Source organism: Strongylocentrotus purpuratus, unplaced genomic scaffold, assembly GCF_000002235.5.
Source record: "Strongylocentrotus purpuratus isolate Spur 01 unplaced genomic scaffold, Spur_5.0 spur5_scaffold_9, whole genome shotgun sequence".
NCBI classification, from domain to species: Eukaryota; Metazoa; Echinodermata; class Echinoidea; order Camarodonta; family Strongylocentrotidae; genus Strongylocentrotus; species Strongylocentrotus purpuratus.
Window position 1 is genome coordinate 23,212,609 of NW_022145615.1, and position 19,672 is coordinate 23,232,280.

General features: G+C 36.9%; 1 protein-coding gene across 1 annotated transcript in view; it reads right to left on the minus strand.

Moving 5' to 3' along the window:
• LOC574892 (sorting nexin-27) overlaps positions 1 to 15,233 on the minus strand; it is a 35,913-nt gene extending 20,680 nt beyond the window's left edge. The window contains exons 1-3 of the mRNA XM_030976816.1: positions 14,982 to 15,233; positions 12,044 to 12,236; positions 657 to 739 (exon numbers count right to left, since the gene is read on the minus strand). Of these exons, the coding sequence (XP_030832676.1) occupies positions 657 to 739; positions 12,044 to 12,236; positions 14,982 to 15,206 (501 nt within the window). The 5' untranslated portion in view covers positions 15,207 to 15,233. The remainder of the gene's footprint in view (positions 1 to 656; positions 740 to 12,043; positions 12,237 to 14,981) is intronic.
• Positions 15,234 to 19,672: the final 4,439 nt, after the last annotated feature.

Genomic DNA, 19,672 nt, shown 5'->3' on the forward strand with positions numbered 1-19,672 from the left:
AAAGAAAAAACACAGATCAAATTTAAAAGGGTATGAATAATTCAGCTGTAAACTGTAACTAGGCCTGTAGGAGTTGTAGAAACATGAATCTATTCACTTCCAAGAACGTTGTTATATTTTTATACGCACAAATTGATGGCCTTCAAAACCATAACAAGATGATTTAATCTATTACATAATCAATCAGATACCAAACTACATGTATAACGGTGCATAACGTGAATAATGTATTATTCACTATTAACGAATCCTCGAGTCATGAAAGACAAAGGAATAAAAGAGCCAAAACTGGGTAGATGAATGTACTCCAGTGAACATAAATGTGACCCTTTAAAGCCTGTCTGCACTAGTTTTGCCAGGAGGGATTAGACCACCCAGGAAGGTCACTGACAGGTGGCTATCTCATCAACTCAGCTCTCAATTAACATAAGAAAAAAAGGATCATGGGGGACCAAAGGTCACCGATTAGGCATTGTTTTCTATATAGAGGGAGCAAGTAGCTAAAAGTAGTACAGAGGGCCTTTAATACCTCAGCCATCATCATTGAGAACGCAAAGTGACTAAGAATGCAATCATATGTGACAGTTAAATTTCAAGGTAGTGGAACCTGGTCCTCTGGGATCGGTCCTCTGGGATAGGTCCTAGCTTACACTTACCCTCTCCGGCTCTGTGTCGTCTATCTCTGTGCTGAGGAAGTCTCGCATGATGTCGCTCTCACCAATGGCCCTGACAGCACTTACTGCAAACAGAAGAGGAAAGAAGTAGAAAGATGATTAGAGACAGAAGATCACAAATGAAATGATGGAGGGGTAGACGTACATGTACAGTCAAACCTGCTTTAGTGACCACCTGTCTACAAAGACCACAGTTTTTTTTCTCCCTTAAAAATGGTTTCTCATTGAAACAGGTAGAAAGGAACCTGTCTACAAAGACTACTTTTTGTGTTTCCCTTGGGTGGTCGCTACAGGCAGGTTTGACTGTATATCTAACATTGTATAAGAAATTTTTTGCTCCAAATTTACATTGGTGCATTTTATAAACCTCAGGGCCCCTTTTTTAATAACGGTTGGGAATAGTTGTGACTTATTTGGGATTGATATCAATCGCAACTATGTACATAAGAGATAGGAGACTGAAAACTTGCGATTGATTGGAGGACTTGCGATTGATTCAGAATGTTTTTTTTATATCTTGATCTGTGATAAAACACACCTTATAATTACCCACAAATTCATTTGGGTTCCCTCTCCATCTTTCCACACGGAGAAGAAAACAAACAGGTGCGTTTTAAATTGTAAGTGATTATGCCTTTGTCTGGAGCAAGAAACCTTGAAGTTCAGGTGTTGTCTCTTGAAAGGCTGTACCTTACATGTGCCCTAGGAGATATGATCTGTTCAAACACGTCATAAGTCGCCTACAAAAATAATTAGATTAACTCTTCATCTTTCTACAAGAAAAAAAAAATACAGCATGTTTAAAGAGATTATTACCTTTCTTTGAAAGATAAATTCCATTCTTATAAAAATGAAAACCTCTTGAAGTAAGACCACAGATTTTATCTCTTTATCAGATAACTGTATCTTACATGCACGAATGCCTTAGGAGATATGATCTGTAATGCAAATTTGTCGTAAGTCACCTACAAAATCATGAATGTTCATCCTCCATCCATCCAATGGCAGAAAATAAACATTGAATTATAATAAGATATAACTCCCTTATTTAGGAAACAAATTCCTTCATTAAAAAAAAAAACTTAAAAAAACCTAGGCCCCAATGGGCCTATTGTCCCTTGAAGGACTGTACGTCACATACATCAACAAAGCCTGGCCCTAGGAGATATGATCCGTTATGCAAACACACCTTATATCACCCACAAAATCATTTAGGGCTCACCCCTATCCCCTCAAATTAAATGAGCTTTGAAATGTCAAGGCGAACATTGAGAAGAGCTATTCATCCCCAAGCAGTCTGTCAATGCCTAGGAGCTAGAATACTTCAAATGAACCCATACTCATGCATTATCATCTCCAGACAGAAGTGGCACATTGTCATGCACTTTGCACACAAATGAAGAGATGGAAGGGTTTTGTACATTTATTAAAAGCGCCACTGTACTACTTATACTAACTTGCGCCCTCTATAGCAAACAATGCCTAAGCGGTGACCAGTGGTCCCCCATGATCCCCTTTTTCTTATGTTAATTGAGAGCTGACTTGATGAGATAACCAGCGGTCAGTAACCATACAGGGAGGTCTAATCCATCCTGGCCAAACTAGTGCGGAGGGGCTTTAAGAAGGATGAGCTCTGCTATCTTCAGAAGATACGAGTTTGTTTCAAATTTATTTCTGTGTTGGGAAGCGTTTCCTTCATAAAACTGAAATAGCGAAGATAATGCCAATATTTATTCTTTGTTCAGTAATTTGTACATACCTATTTATTTATCTACTGCCTGTTATTTTCAAATCCTAGTCCCACATGTTCATACCTGTGTTTGCGATTTTCATTATTTACAAGATCAGGCCGTCGCTGTATCTTAACATATGGGAATGAGACAATGTAGAAGTCAGTGGGTTAAGTTTACCCTTATCCTCCAGAATTAATTGAGCTTTTAAATGTCAGGGTTAACATTTAGAAGTGCTATTCATCCTCAAGCATTCTGTCAATGTCTTCATATCCTGGGAAAACACTTGAAATGAACCCATACTAAATGGATTATCATCTTCAGACAGAGGCGATGCAAAGTCATGCATACCGGTATGTACGGGCATAGATGAAGAGTTATGTGCATTTAAAGATAAGGTTAAAGAGAAGGTTGAGTTCTGGGAAGAGGTGCACAATAATTTGTGAGCGTTTTCATTGTTATTATGCAGTTGTACAAGAACATGAGAGAAATTTTTTTCCTGAAAAACATGGCTCTTCAAATGCCTTCCTATTCTAAATATGACGAGAAAAAGCTTAAAAATGAGGCCCGATTTTTATGCCACATGTTTGTTTAGTCCCATATACAATTTTCTGTGTACAGGTTACTTTACCAAGACTGGGCCAAATTTCATATCATTTTGATGATTCCAAAACTTTGCAGTACACATCAATACTTATATTCTACATGATCAACTTTATCTAATTGATTCCACACTGTTTCTTTCACAATGCAATCGCATGACCAGAACTCAACTTTATAATTAAGCTTTGCTATCTACTGACAATATTTTACTTTCAAGTGGAAAAGCATACCCATTGGTGAGATGAGTGTGTCACTTGGAAGATTAGTATACATATGAGATATCTTATATGTGTTAAATCTAATACTTAGCCCACATGAGGATATCTGTGTGTGTGGTTTTCAGGGTTACTATGTCTGGTCTATTAAGTTCACCCTATATATTGAAATGTCAAGGTTAACTCTTAGAAGTGATTTTCAACCATCGGGCACTTTGTGTAGGTCTTATAAACTGGGAGAACGTTTGAAATGAATTCATAGTAATGCATTATCTTCTTCAGATAGGGGTGATGCATTGTCGTGCACATGTAGGGGCAAAGATGAAGAGCTTTGTGTATTTTAGGAAAAAGGTTGAGCTACACTATCTACTGAAGATATGAGCTTGTTTAAACTTTATTTCCATCTGGGCAAAGTGTTTCCCTGTTATGACTGAAGAAAAAAAGAAAACAATGTTAAACTTTCTTTTTTCCTTGATTAGTACACAAACTATCTCATATCTGTATGTAAGTGGTTTCAGTGTAAATATGCATCGTCTACTTAAAGCTAATCTTGAGCTCTGGTATGGGCATCGTATGTCGAGAGAAAATGGCTATAATTCATTCTAGATTGTTTATGCTGCAGTAGATTGATTGCTTGAACAGGTAAAATAAAAAGAACCTCACATAAACTTGCTGGAAATCATCTTCAATAAAAACCACAACTCTCATTTGCACATAGTGACCTGTGTTAAGCACATAATGTCGGGCCTACTTACCTTGATTTCCTTATCTTTCTATGCTCATTACTCAGCCCCTAACATGTTCTATCAAAATTGTTTGGCACATGTCATTTAGTTGTAATCTTGAACATCCAGTGTAAGTTTTGTTGGATTCTGTGAGTTTATTTTGTATCAAAACCACAACTCAAGCTCATCATTAAGTTTACCGTAGGTGAAACGTCAAGGTCAACGTTTAGAGGTGCTGTTCATACAATGTCTTCATAACCAGACAATACACTTGAAATGAACTCATTCCAATGCATTATCATCTTCAGCTATATGACAGTGATGCAATGTGGTTCACATGTAAGGGCACAAATGATGACCATTCATGCCTTTAAAGGGGAAATTAGGTTCTCTGACAGTGCTTTGATGAAGTACTGTACCACTGTCAATTTCCTATACTAACCTGATTGCCAACTTCAAACTCGGACAAGACACTTGTAACAAAAGTTATATACCAAACCTTACACCAAACCCTTTACCACACCCTGTTTCAGACCCTATACTAAACCCTTATTCTAACCCTATCCTAACCCCATACTAAAACCCTATACCAGACCCTGATCCAAACCCATACCACACCTTATACCAAACCCTAATCATAACCTGACACCAAAACCCTATACCAAACTCTAATCCTAACCAGATACCAAACCTAATATCAAACCTTATACCAAACCATAATCCTAACCCAAAACCTAACATAAACCTCAACTGCAACTCTTCTAACCCTACAGCTATGAAAATCTAAGCCTGGAGCTATCGTTGCCAAAGCAAATGTTGGATCACATCATCTACTATAGATATGAAACTGTTTTACATGTTATTTTTAATGTTTCTATGTGGTAAAACGACAACACTGATAGTCATATTTACTTGCCCAATAAGTAACTGAACATATCTGATTTAAATTCACAAATTTTAAAATAGGTAATGATACTATAATATTTTTCTGCTGAGTGCCAGAAGGGTTTTAACTTATATACTTCAACATAATATCAATACCTTTCTTCCTCCCAAACTGTTTTTTTCCATTTAGTACATCATTTTTAAAGAAAACCTGTACAATATGACAGCTTGCCCCTGAAAACAAATTTCACTGCAAGCATTCAGAATGATTTTATTGCGGTAAAGTGAGATTTTATATATGTATCAAGAATTTAGATGACTAAGAGACTAAACAGGACCAGACAGGCAAAGTCTTTGAATTCTAAATCTTCGATTCTACCTTTAAAACCTGTTCCAAGCAATCGACATGACCAATTTCACTGATTACAGTACTGTGTTCATAAGCATCTCACATCATTATTTTTCCATGAGGTACAGGGCTGGCCTTTCGAATGTTGATGTGCAATCTTTCGTACCTAGCTCGCCAGACAGTAAGCTAAAAAAACAAACAGCACTGTGGCATGCCACTGGAGAAAAGCTTCCTCCCTCAGCGGAGAAATGGGCTAGAAAATTAGATTGCGTTTCTTTTAGCTGGGTCAGGCTGCATCTAGGGCTTTTTAGGCAGCATCTAGGAGTAAAATGGTCTAATGTAACACAATACCAATGACACGTTGCTCTAAGAGAGTTACAGGGAAATGTAGGGGAACTTTATAATGGTGCAAGAATTTTGAAGGTCTTTCAGCACAGTGGCTCCTTTCAAACTAGGATTTAGGCACTATTTTCCTGCCTCCATATGATTTGGAATCGCAGACGAAAAGGTCATCATAATCTGAAAACATCCGATTAGTCTAGCCTTCGACAAGACAAAGATTGAGCAAATGAAACAAGAGCAATGTTGTACCCACCCTACCATTTACCAACCAATCCATACATTAAGTAAAGAACCAAACAAATGCTATGGTAAAAGGAGAAATCATTTTTTGAAGCCAAAAGAGCAGTACATCATATGATTTTACACAGATTTAACGCCTTTCTGGTTCCAAGCAGATTGAATATATCATGAAATGTCAATACAAATAAATTTTTTTATTGAGAGCCAGAAGGGAGTTAACTTACACACCTTAGCACACAGTTAATGCCCTTGTGGCTTTCACCAGATAAAAAATATTAGCTTCATAAACAGTAAATACCAGAAGAGTGAATGTACCAGGAGATATTTTTTGTTTGGAACCACATGTGGGTGAACTCTGTGTGAAATGATATAATAAACTTCTCTCACTTTGAACATGACGGACAAAGAAAGCGGACAAAATATACAGTTCCTCATTCTACCCTCAACAATTGCTGTGGTGGACAAAGGAATATCCTTTCACTTAGTGCTGTAAGACAGACGCTATGTTCGTGTTCGGTTCGGTTCGGCAGAGTTCGGCAATTTTTCACCCGAACTTGGTTCGGTTCGGGGTTCGGTAATATAATAATAGCAAGCAGCGTTATAGCCACGGCGGTCGGCACTGGGCGGGCCGGCCGGCAGGGCCCGACCAGCACGAAGGACTTCTGCCCACTCCTGCTGAAAAACAGTGCGTCCGACCAGCACGAATTTCACATTAAAAAACTGCTCTAAACGTAATTATTTGTGAAGAAAAGTACTACTTACATTCTTATTTCCGTCTTGAATTGGGTTGTATTTTCAATTTTAAAAGAATCATGTTTTCAATTTGTCAATAAATGATAATTTTGCAAGATTTTCCGAGACGGTTGTTGTCTAATGTTAGAGTCATGAAAGATGCCATCTTGAATAGCAACTCAGGCTCGTCAATAACTGTTTTTTATAAGTTTTTATTTTCAATAGGAAAAATATAAAATCCCTATTTTTCCTGAATAAATAAATACCATATTATAATATATATTTATTTCATTATTTATATTGTAAAATTTGTCCGATATTGTTACAATTATTATATATATTTTTTGTTTTGTTAAATGGGTTTGAGCTGAACTTGTTTTGATCACGCACATGTAGGCCTATTCTTGTTTATAGCTTGCGATCGCGACGTAGCGTGGTCAGGATTTGGGTTTTAAATGGCGCCAGTGAAGTCGCGCCCACCACTGGATAGCCATAAATCACAAAGGCGGAAAATGGGAAAAAAAGTAAATATAAAATGAGCAATCATGACATGAAAATTAGGTACAAAATGACAAGTTTATTAGCTTTCGAAAATGTTAACATTTTTCTGCCGAACATCCGAACCAGGCCTTTGCGTTCGGTTCGGTTCGGTTCGGTTCGGAAGTGCCATGTTCGGCGAACTTCCGTTCGGTTCGGCGGTTCGGCTACAGCACTACTTTCACTGCTATTATGTAAAAATGTGTAGAACAAATCACCTGTTCTACACATTTTTACATACATGTAATAGCAGTGAAGGGATGTTCCTTTGTCTACCACAGCAATTGTTGAGGGTAGAATGAGGAACTTTATATTTTGTCCGCTTTCTTTGTCCGTCATATTCATAGTGTCTTCTGGCTCCAAACAGACAACATCTTCATATCTACTGAAGATCATTATACACTGATATCATTGTGAATCAAAATATCATGTTGATTCATCACTCTACTTTCTTGATACAAATATTTAATTTAGAATGACTGTTGCTTTTATCATGTAGCATATACTGGCAAATGATGATGATGATGATGATGACGGACAACATTTGTATGGCGCCATATATCAGTTTAAAAAACATTCAAAGGCGCATCTGTTCAGAGCTAGAAGGGCATTAAATCAGTGTAAAAAGATGAGTTGGTGCCCTTCTGCAACTCAAAAGACGATATGGTCTAACCAAGACAACCAACCTAGATATCAGAAAGAAAGGATCACCTGTCACTCGTAGACTGTTACCCATTAATCACCACAATCTATGTAAGCTATCTCAATTTCAGGGAGGATAAAAATGGAATTGCACTGGAAGATAAAGCTCAGTATTTTTGCATTTACTGTAACCTGCAATCATTTCAAACGTTATCATTTGAAAATAAATATTATAAAAATCATGAAAATGATTAAAAACAATACAATATCCAACTCTATACCTAACCCTATCCCTGATCCAAAAATCTTGCCAAAAAAAAAAAAAATCAACCAATATCCTTATCCTATATCTCTTGCCAAATCTAGAAAAGCAAAGAGGTTGCATCACCCTGGTATTGCAACTCAATATATAACCAACCATTATTTATTGGTGTCTTTGAACAATTTTTTCAGAATAATTTCCACGATTCCCAGATTTGGAGACTACCTTTAAAGCAGCATCCTAGCCAAATCCACCTGCCGTGTAGCCTTAAATCTTGCTGATTTGTAAGAATCCATTTGTGCCGAGATGAAGGACAGTAATCCAATAAAGGTCATTGTTTCACCAATGATTCCTATTTCTCTGTATGGGTGCCTATCCTAGCTTCTTCTTCTATGAAAAATTAAAGGGTTTTGAAAGGGCATTGGGCAATCTGTTTTTCTTGTCGTCAAAATGAATAATTGATGATGATCTGGTAAAATTGCAGGATTAAGCAGCAAAAATAGCAGGTGATATTATTTGTTAATGATATTGATATTTTAAACAACTAAATTGGGTCTAACTTGGTGAAATTGTGCTTTCAGAAATACTTTTATTTTAGATTTTTCACCAATAAGCCCATTTCCCTAAACTAGTGCATTACCTAGCTTCTTCTTCTATGAAAAATTATAAGGTTTTAATAGGGCATCCGGCAAGAAAAATCAATTCGTTTTCATACGTAGTCAAAATGAATGACTGATGATGATCTTGACAAAATTGCAGGATTAAGCAGCAAAACAGCAGGTGGTATTATTTGTTTTCATAAAAAGGATTTAATTGATATTCTTTACCTTTTAAATGTTAAAATTCTTTCAGAATTATTCTATTTTTGTATTTCACCAATGATGCTTGTGCTCACAGGAACTTTCACAATATCTTTGTTTTTGGTTCATACTCAGTCTCATCCTGCGAAATGACGGAGTCTTGTTAGAATTCTCTCAGAAGTGTTCTATTTTTGTATTTAACCGAAGATGCTCATATCTCTAAACTGGTATGCTTCTCTCGCTTCTTCTTCCATGGAAATTTACAGGGTTTAGATTTGGCATTTGGCAAGTAAAACGTCATATGTTTTTACTTGTCATCAAAATGAATAATTGATGATGATATAAATAAATTGCAGGATTATGCAAAAAAACAGAAGGTGTTAAAAAAAATAAAAAAATTATGTGATTGATAATATTCACCATATACGGATATTAATATGTTAAAATTCTTTTTGCCTATTTCACCAATGATGTCTATACTATATTGGTGTGTTACTCTATTTTTCGCACAAGATATGATGAAAGGCCAAGGCAGAAACTAAAACAGATGCAAAGAAAAAAAGCTCTCAAACTAGAACATTTTCTCAATTTTCTTTAAAAAAAATTCATACGAAGTCTCATGCTGCCAAACAACAAAGACCCAACACTTTATTATTTGTTATTTACAAAATGTACAGGTAGTAAGACAATCTGATATTTCAGTACACAAAGGTAAAATGTATAAAAGAAAGAAATGAACCCCAAAATGCATCCAAACAGTGACAGATGTAGAGAAATTTGTCTAAAGTACACTTGACCAAGTAAAACAAAAATATATTTCTGAGCATGAACTTTCCCTGTTCTACAGTCAAACAAAAGTGCTAACAAACCTCCAATATAACAGCAATTTTCATGATTTTGTGCTTCAACTGAAAGAGAGAGGGGAGGGGGTGTACACCGTAAAATGTAATATTGTTGTCTTCATTTGAGGAAAAAATTCAGACAAACTTAATTTCTATTGATACATTCACAGGAAGTGATAGCATCAGCCGACATCAAAATCTGATTCAATCACAATTTTGGGGAGAGACTGAAAAGCATGTCTGTATATTGTGTCTGCATATTGTTGGTTTCGCGTCGCCAGAGAATTCTAAGTGAATTGGTATTGACCACATTGTATCTAATTTGCTTCGGTTTTCATTAGACATGCCTACCAAGGGAGAAACTAGAGTTCCCCTGACAGCTCTTGGTTCGAGAAGAGACGGTTCTGACCTATATTTTCAGAAAAATAATTCTCAATTTCAAGATATTCATTACAGCAAAATATGATGCTTCATACATTGTCATTCATGATAAAATGTATAACGATTATAAGATAGTTCAAGAATATGGGCAGTCTAATTGGTTGAATGACAACATGTGACCGTGTATCAATCTTTCCTACCACGCCCACTGTGCAAACTAGTTCCCATAAAAAAATGATGACTTCTGAATAGAAGTGATTATAATGCACATCCAAGATGCGCGTATGCCTATCTCTGACACATTAACATAGAATTAATGCACGATGAAATGCACATGGTTTCAAATGGCAAGGACATTGACGCATACACTTTAAGCATAATACGTGTGTGTTTGTATTTGGGTTTTTACAGACGTGTATCAATCAGATATGATTATTTACGTCTGGGGACCGATCTTTAACGTCACCATCCGAAAGACGTGACTCAGTTTCGAAACTGCATCCTCGGCTGAATCAGTTTGTAACTTCCACTGTCAGCTGGATTACAGGTGCACGCCACTCTTGTCATTTTGATCAGGTATTTTGCCTATTTTTCAACTTATATGTTTATTCATATTTCCATTTTAAAACAAGTAAATCATGTGTTGAAGCTTGTGCATTATTTATAACACTAAACTTGGTTAAGTAACAATTAACCGGATAATGAACTTGATAAGTCTGTAACTTAATTTGTGAGCAGTGCACATGCACTATTAAATGCAATCACAAACATTAATTATTTTGAGTAAGTGTTGCAGCGGCACACAAAAGGTTGTGATCTTTTAGATCCCTTATTGACCACACATTGCGAGACAAACAAATATCACTAGCGATATTATTTTCGATACTACATCCACAATGAGTAATATATTTAGCATTAATTATTTGTCTTATGATTAATGACTGAATCCTTTAAGTCCCTCCTCCAGCCCTTCCACAAGGAATTGGCAAAATTACTTTTGTAATAAGACTCCTTGTTGACGGTCACAACTAGATTGATTTCATGATCATCATCGTGTTTCAAAATAACCCAGACAAGTTTGATTACGTCTTAAATGGGTACAAGTTTGATCAAGAAGGAACCATAATAGATAGAGACTATCATAACAATGTACTTTTGTACATTCATGATGCTGCTTTCTTTCAATCATGTTACTAATGATATTGAACATACAGGCTTTTTATCATATTGTCTATCAAGCACCAGGAGAGAAGCTAAAGAGAAGTCAAAGGGAATCCAACCTTAATAAGGAGAGGGGTGAAAGTTTGAATTTTTGAAAGTTGTAATCACTACGGGTATATGTGTAGGTATGGGCTCTTCAAGTTTGCTGAATCGGAAATGTGTCTGTTGTGTAGTGGTGGACAACTTTCCCATTTTATCCAATACACAAAATGACAACAAATTTAATGTTTCTGCTTTCATAAAAATGAAATTGCTACGAGGGTTGGATTGCCCCTTAATCAATTAATGGCAATTAAAGGTTAATCATCCAAAGAATATTGCATTATCACTCTTTTGATTCACTATAACCTGAGCGACAGCAACAATATAAAAAAAAACATAATGTTGGTCCTTTGTGCAGTTGATATCATCTGCCAAGTGACAGAAGGTCGTTGGGTTAAATAGAAGCAAAAAATGAGAGAAATGGGTCAGGGAAAGTTCGAGCAAAAACCAATTAAAATGAAGAAAGCTATGAATTATTGAAGGTGCAATCAATCAAACACAAATTGGCAACTCCGTGTCGTATCTTGAAAGATGTCTCCCCATTTGCCCTGGACTAAAAAGAACTTTTAAAAATCTATGTTTTTCCTCAAGACAATTTTCAATCATATATTCACCCTAAATATAATTATTGTAAATATGTTTTCTTGCATCCCATGTATGAAACAAATCTATTCCATCATAACAAAAATAAGGAAAAAAAGTTTATGACATTTTCTGTAGAGAGCAAATTGATCATACAAGCCTTCTTTAGAGTCTGAAGGTTGTTCAATAACGCTCTTCCGGCTTTCTTTTCCCACAAAATCATCTCATGCATCCGTTACCTTTCTCTATGTAATGCTCTAGGCTTCTTCTCCTTGTGTCTAGCTGCTGATCGGATAGCGTGAAGGGCCACTTGCCGGGAAACTTAGGAAACTGGTAGTCGATGAACTCCCTCTTGAGTTTGGCGTGGACGTTGGCAAACTCGCTGTATCGGTGGGAGCAGAGCAGTCTGCCCGCCATGTAGACGTTGTAAACCTAAAGGGAAACAATATCAGAGAAGGACGTAAACATCTCCAGCATTACACAGGGTGATGAGTTAATTCCCTCCAAAGAACTCTTGGAACAGTTCTTGAAGAAAAATGGTAGTCAATGAACTCTTGGCAAACTCTCTGTATCGGTGGAGTAGAGTAGTGTATCAGATGTGTTTATGCCTGAAATAAGCTGGAAACTGATGTAAGTAACTTTAAAAAATAATATAAAATATGACTTTTGTGGGCATTTAATTTTTGAAACAATCTAAACTTGAAATATTCCAAATGACTTTAGCCATTTCCAATTAATGGCCCTAAACAGCGATTAAAATACAGAACTACATAATAATATTTACGCTGCACCCCGCCATTTTTACGTCCTTAAATTGTAACCTGAAAAAATGTAAATTACCAAAACCAGCAATCCCTATTTCTACACTTATTGTATAGATGTTTATACATTTATATTCGACTTGATCAAATACAATAAGACTCTAAAGCAGAATATGCATATAAGCTTCATCAACTATTCATAAAAACTTTTTTCTAAAGCACAAGATTTTAAATAGAAACAGAAAATTTACATTTCTTTTCAGTAGTAGTTGTCAAAGATTCATTAAAGCAGATTAGGATTCTAACACTAACTCGACATGAAGGAAGCTCAAAGCAAAGAATTCATGAATCTCATTTCATGTTTGTGGGACTGGAATAAAAGTCGGTTCACACTGTAAGAAATTTATACAAAACTTAAAAAAAAGAAAAAAATGTATGAAGAATTATCATACAGCGAATGGGGCTAATACACACATGAAATAGTAAAGCATGATCAACATCGTTTGAAGAAATTAGTTTTTAAGAGGTCATGTGACATATTTAGTGTCAGCCTAGACAGCCTGCCAATCATCAGTGCCCACTCACGATAAGCCCTAACCAGTTATACATTTTATTAGGATAAGATATACATATCTGAATTGGACCCTTATTCTTTAATGAGTTTTCACTCAAATGATGCTCAAACATCCATTTCATTATACAACATTTTGTGATACAGCACGTTGTGATCTCCTAGATCCCTTGTTGACCATACACTGCGAGACAAACGAATATCACTAGCAATATTATTTTTGATACTATATCCGCAATGAGTAATACATACAATGTCCTAAAACGTTCACACTAAGAAGAAAAAGATACTTATCATATAGCTATACGGTTGGCATATAGCTACATGATGGATGAGACTAGTCTGAACAGGACTAAATCTCAGAATCCCACAATCTGGGTTATTATCTTTTTGGAAGAGTTAGAAGGCAGCCTTGCCAATATTCATGAACATGCTTTAGCCTGGAACGAAGAGAGGCAGGATGACATGCGTGAAGAAAAATTGTAAGAAAAACATCAACAAAAAGCTAGTTTCCTCGGCTAAATGCAAATTTGCCATGGGCTGTTTCATCCTTAGCCTTATGGAAGATGCAACTAGCAAAAATAAGTGGCATAGCATGTTTTTGTATAGTACTGTAGGATGGGGTGTAGTTTAACCAATTGTGAGAACTTGATAGACTTAACAATCATGAACACTAGCATTACTTGTCTGGTCCCTTCTTTAAGAACATCGTGCTAGCTTCACCGGCACAAGTATTCAAACAGGTACTTGTCTTCAATATTATATTTCTATTACAATCTGTTGAGAGCAACTCCAGGTAGAAGTGTGTGTTCACACTCTACTGGTTCTATGGTTCTTAAGCCTCGTTCATATAAGAGCAGTAAACCACGGAAGAATTTTATCAATAATAACGGAAGTGCCATCCCCTTCATATTTCTGTATCTTATAACAGAGAGTTTAGTGAATACATGCAGGAATTACAGATGTGTGCAGTTATCTTTTTAAAAGCGCCACGGTTTACGGCTTCAAATCTGAACACGCCTCTCTGTTAAGGTATCATTACTTATGGCATCAATGTTACTAAATAGATATTAGTTACCTGAATAACCTTAAACAAGGTAGATATAAGGTAGATATAAGGAGGAAGGAATTACACTCTATTGACATGTAGAGGCAATATATTCATTGTAGGAGATGGAGGTGGTTTGAAAGGAAAGGATGTTGAAGAAAAAAAGAGGAGAGAGGGGGAAGGGAGTTGAAAGGAGGGGGAGAGGGGGAAGGGAGTTGAAAGGAGGGGGAGAGGGGAAGGGAGTTGAAAGGAGGGGGAGAGGGGGAAGGGAGTTGAGAGGAGTGGGAGAGGGGATAGTGAGTTGAAAGGAGGGGGAGAGGGGGAAGTGAGTTGAAAAGGAGGGGGAGAGGGGTTAGTGAGTTGAATGGAGGGGGAGAGGGGGAAGTGAGTTGAAAGGAGGGGGGAGAGGGGGAAGGGAGTTGAACGGAGGAGGGGGGGGGGGGAAGGAGTTGGAAGGAGGGTTTGACAGATGGAAGGTATTGCTGAACAATGCCATAGTTTGAGAGTAGGACAGACAGTGTGTATCCTGTGACATGATAGGATGATACGCTAGAGGGGAGCTAGGGGAGTGACACAAGACGGGAATGGAAAGGGTAAAGAAATGTTGACACAGCAAAAAATAGAATCCACTAGAATGGAGAATAACATATTTTTTTCTTCTCAAAATGAAAGAGGGGACCACGGTTAATCGAATCAAGACGACGCAGCAATCTCAATGTAGGTCATTGTGTTCTCCTATTAAATCTAACATACATGGATACGAGAAAAATTAGGGCAGATAATCAAACTATACCCACCACATATTTTTCTCCATCACTGGTAATGTGTTGGTAGTCTGGTATGGTTATAGGCACAGGTCGTTTGTCGCTGTAATCGCAGTAGGAATACCCGGACGACTCGTCGCTCTGGTCTTTCTTCTCCTCGCGGAAGTTGGGCACCGAGATGACCGTCAGCGTGAGTTCGTTGCCCCCCTGCTTGATGAGGTCCACGACGAACTTGTGGGTAGCGCCCTCAACGTCCATGCCATTTCTGTTGAAGATTTTTAAAAAAGAATGAAGACGGTCATTAGCAGCTGAAGATAAGGAAATAAATGACAACTGTAGTGGTAGTGGTAGTTGTGGTTATTTTACCTGACTGCTAAGAAAACATGAATGCTTGTTAGTAACCAACCAGAGGACCGACGGCTTTAGGTCCTCTCCGAGAGACCTGGTAATGAGGATTCATGCCATACCTAAGGGCACTAGCGCATCGTCTTGGTTTCGAACCCTGGTCGCCGGATTACGAGACCACTGCTCTACCAACTGAGCTATCGCACCTCCTCTTGTTGACCTTAGACACACGCACATACAAAATATTATTATCATTTATTTGGGATACAAAAGATAAAATACCATAAAGATTTGAGATATACATGTAAACTAAGAACAGATGATTCAGCTTCCCCTAATGTGCTTCCTGAAGATTTATGGAAGGAAAAAACAAGTAATGTGGAATTCCTAAATATGACCCTTTGACCTTTCCTACTGACTCCTGGAAGCGACCAGAGGAAGCTATGAACAAAATTACAATAAATGCACTTTTGCAAAATTATCAGATTCTTCTAATTTAAAAAAAAATTAAATTTCCAGTTTCTTTCATGTAAAAACACATATTTAATATCAAACACATCAGTGAAAACACAAACCCATTATCATAAAGGCCCCAAAATAGCATAAAACTGTGAATTTTATAAATAATTTTTAATTTTTTAAAAAGAAAATGCGCTTTGTGGTTGATATAATTATGTCCTCTTCAAATGAAACCATTATATATGGTTACTAATATATGTCCTCGTCAAATAAAACAAATTGGTATGCTCACTAATGGCTTCCCAATATATTTGATTAATTTCACATAATGCACATTAAATTCTACACACATTATATATATAAAATGATATTCTTACTACTATTGCAACAGCATAACAAAATGAATTGTCATTACATTATAATTAGTATAATTTCAATTGTATCATTAAACATTCATTACCAGTACATTACATGAATAAACTACAGTGCTGTCTCCACTCTGTCTCTTTCATTGTCTAACAATGTGCACTCATATTGATTAGCAATACGCCCCCATCCTCGATACCAAATCAACCAAAAAAAGATAACAATAAGGGAGCATGGAAGCAATCAAACTAATTATTCTTTTTCTCCTCATTAAATCAAACAGAATACAGTCTGAGAAGGAAAAAGACCAGAGCACACAGGCAATAATCAACTTGAATCCGCAGAATCTCTGTCCATATCTCTCTCTGTCTAGCTCTATCTTTGCCTCTCCCATCTGTCTGTCTGTCTGTCTGTCTCTCCCATTTGTCTTTGTTTCTGTCTCTGTCTCTATCTGTCTGTCTGTCTGTCTGCCTGTCTCTTTCTAATTATCTATCTATCTTTTGTTTGTCTCTCCCCTCTGTCTGTCTATCTATCTCTCTGTCTCTTACTTTAACCCCAACCTACTTCATCTCACACGCAGACAAACATGTGATGCAACTGTAATTGGGCTCTTACAAATTATGGATGATGAGAATTTTTCTCCCCCCCCCCCATGTCTGGCCCATAATTGCAGATGCTCCGATATTTTACGATGAATACATCTTTTTTTCCCCCTACATCCTCTCCTTTTGTTGAGGAAATTGTGGAAGGCAATTCTTCAGGAATGATTTATGTCATACTGATAAACTACAAGCACAATAGATTGATTATTTGCGGGGTGTTTATGTGTCAGAGAAAAAGAACCATTAAATGAGAGACAGTGGTGAGAGGAAAAAGAAAAAAGAATCAAAGACAGAGAGAGAGAGAGAGAGAGAGAGAGAGAGAGAGAGTGGATGTATTTAGTGGTATTTAGTGATATTAACTTTTGCCTTAATTTTGCTTTTAATGCATGCATTAAGGATTCAATTCAATGTTTATGCATTCAATTCATAATTTTGCTTCAAATATCAAAACAATGAAATTCAGTGAAATGTGCTTTTTTTGGGGGGGGGGGGGGGGACCAAATTTTATGTTAAAAAATTTATCTGTAACAAAAGACCGAAACATGAAGGGCAAGACTAGCTTCTATAGATTATAAAACAAGAGAATGAGATTCAAAGTGTCGTCTTTGATCAAGAATGGAACATGACAAATAGAACAACAAACTACCATTTTCTTCAATCTTCATAAGATGTGAATAGAGAATTTGAAGACTTTGTAAAGGAATTTCAAAGCTAAAATACCATCTTAACACAATTGACTAAAATACTTGGGACAGGACAAACAAAGAGCTTCAACAAGCCATGGCTTGATTTGTTTTGGGTATTAACTTGACACTCTAAATGTATACCAAATTGGAGCTTTGGGGCAAAGATGTATCGGGGAGAAAACGAGAACTGATAAGTAGAAAAACTAATGGGGTCTCCTCAACTCGTGGCATGAGAGCGACTTTGACAGATCCATACCCGTGGTATGAACCGTCATCAGGTTTCTAGGTTTCACATGAAAGGAGAGTTGGATCAGAGAGCAATGAGACAAAATACTCCTCTTCCCTACAAAAAAAACTTGTTGCCATGGTAACAAATGCGAGGGAGACCTGGAGAGACAGCTGAAATGTCAAGCTTAGTATCTGCACGATTCATCACGAATGCTTCGGTGAAATTTATTGGCTGCTATTATGAGCTATCATTACCAAAAGCCTTGATGATGTTTTCAAACTCCCTTTCTATTCTTTGCGATTTATTTCTTTTGGTTTCACATTAGAGAATGACTTCTAGGCCCCTGTTGCATTAAACTTACGATTGACGGTAACTTCCTTGGAAACCTTGATTTCATTTGCATGTTGTCATGATAGTTGATATTGATGGCAAAGTTTTGTGCAACAGGGCCCAGATCATTAATTCTGAACTAGATTTTCAAACCCCCAAAGTATTTGTTGCATTCAACTTTGTCTTCTCAAACGTCAACATGAACATCGACCCCCTCCTTCCTCTCCATCTCTTTGATGATCACTTTATCAACCTTCTTTTCCTCTCCTTCTCTTTCCACCTGTTTCTCTTTGTCTATCAATTTCTTTCTCTCTCTCCCTCTCTCTCTCTTTTTTTCTCTATCTTTTTCTCTTCTTCTCTCTGATCCTTTTATCTGTTTCTTTTTGTCTATCACTTTACCTGTCTCTTTTCCTCTCCTTCTCTTTCCACCTGTTTCTCTTTGTCTATCAATTTCTTTCTTTCTCTCTCTCTCTCTCTTTCTCTTTTCCTCTTCTTCTCTCTGATCCTTTTATCTGTTTCTTTCTGTCTATCACTTTACCTATCTCTTTTCCACTCCTTCTCTTTACACCCCTCTCTGAGGTTATAACACATCCTGAAGTATTAAACATCAGGCTGAATTTTGAAATCAGATACAGACAAAAACTGAAAGTGAAACCCACAGTGAATTGTTTTGTCACTTATTCCTTTCTTCTGGAATATTCATGAATTCACACAGCAAGTATAGTTGAGTGTTTGGACGCAAGAGTCAAGCCTACTGAGCGAAAACTTGGGAGAAGGCATTTCTCATTACGGCATGAGGAAGGTGGAGGGAAGAGGCGGAAAATGGCCATATTGATTGATGACGCAGGGACTGAAATGTGCGAGCATTAATGTCCCATTGATCGTCAATTATTCACCACTTTTGATGTGATTTATTTCATATCAATAAAATATCCTGCATCAAATATGTGACACACATGTATACATACAAATGAGCGAGGTTTTGAATAGCCACAGGACACTGACGTTTTGGTTTTGCATATAACATCTGCTACATGCACAAGTTCAGAGGATTGGTTTATTTGATCACCATTTCAATCTTCATTATTAACCATTGACTGAGAGCCAGAAGAAGATGTCTTATAATGTCCTCTCTTGAGCTTATAACGAAAACATCCAGGCTGAAATGTGTTCTGTCACAATCCTACTTAAACAAAAAGGGTTGATAAAAAAAGGGAAATTCCCCATTTTTCTCTTAAAAGATCCTTATCAAATTAACCATTATGGAATTACTGTGCAGGCTCTTTCAGATACAATGCGGAAAATCGCCAGGGGGGACAAAAAGCTGCTTTTTTATGTGTGCATGCATGGCAACTGCACAACAACAAAGGGTTATAGAGACCTTTAAATCCAACCTGAAATCTTATCATTTTTAACAATACCTGTACTTGGCACTATGACACTCATCCAAACTATCCCATTCTTTCTATTTTTCTTGTGCGCCTCGGAATAGAATTGTCTAGATAGACGGCGCTATACAAATTACCTGGTGAAAGATTGTCCTCTCATTTGGATTTTATTAATACACTATATGACTATAAAACCTGTCTGCATCAGAACGAAGTTGCAAAAAACCCCAATATTTTCAGGCCGATACGCTCATTAAAAACTAGCTCGGACGGGCACAAATTAGCACGCTATTTCCCAAATAGCTGGCTATTTTGGAAA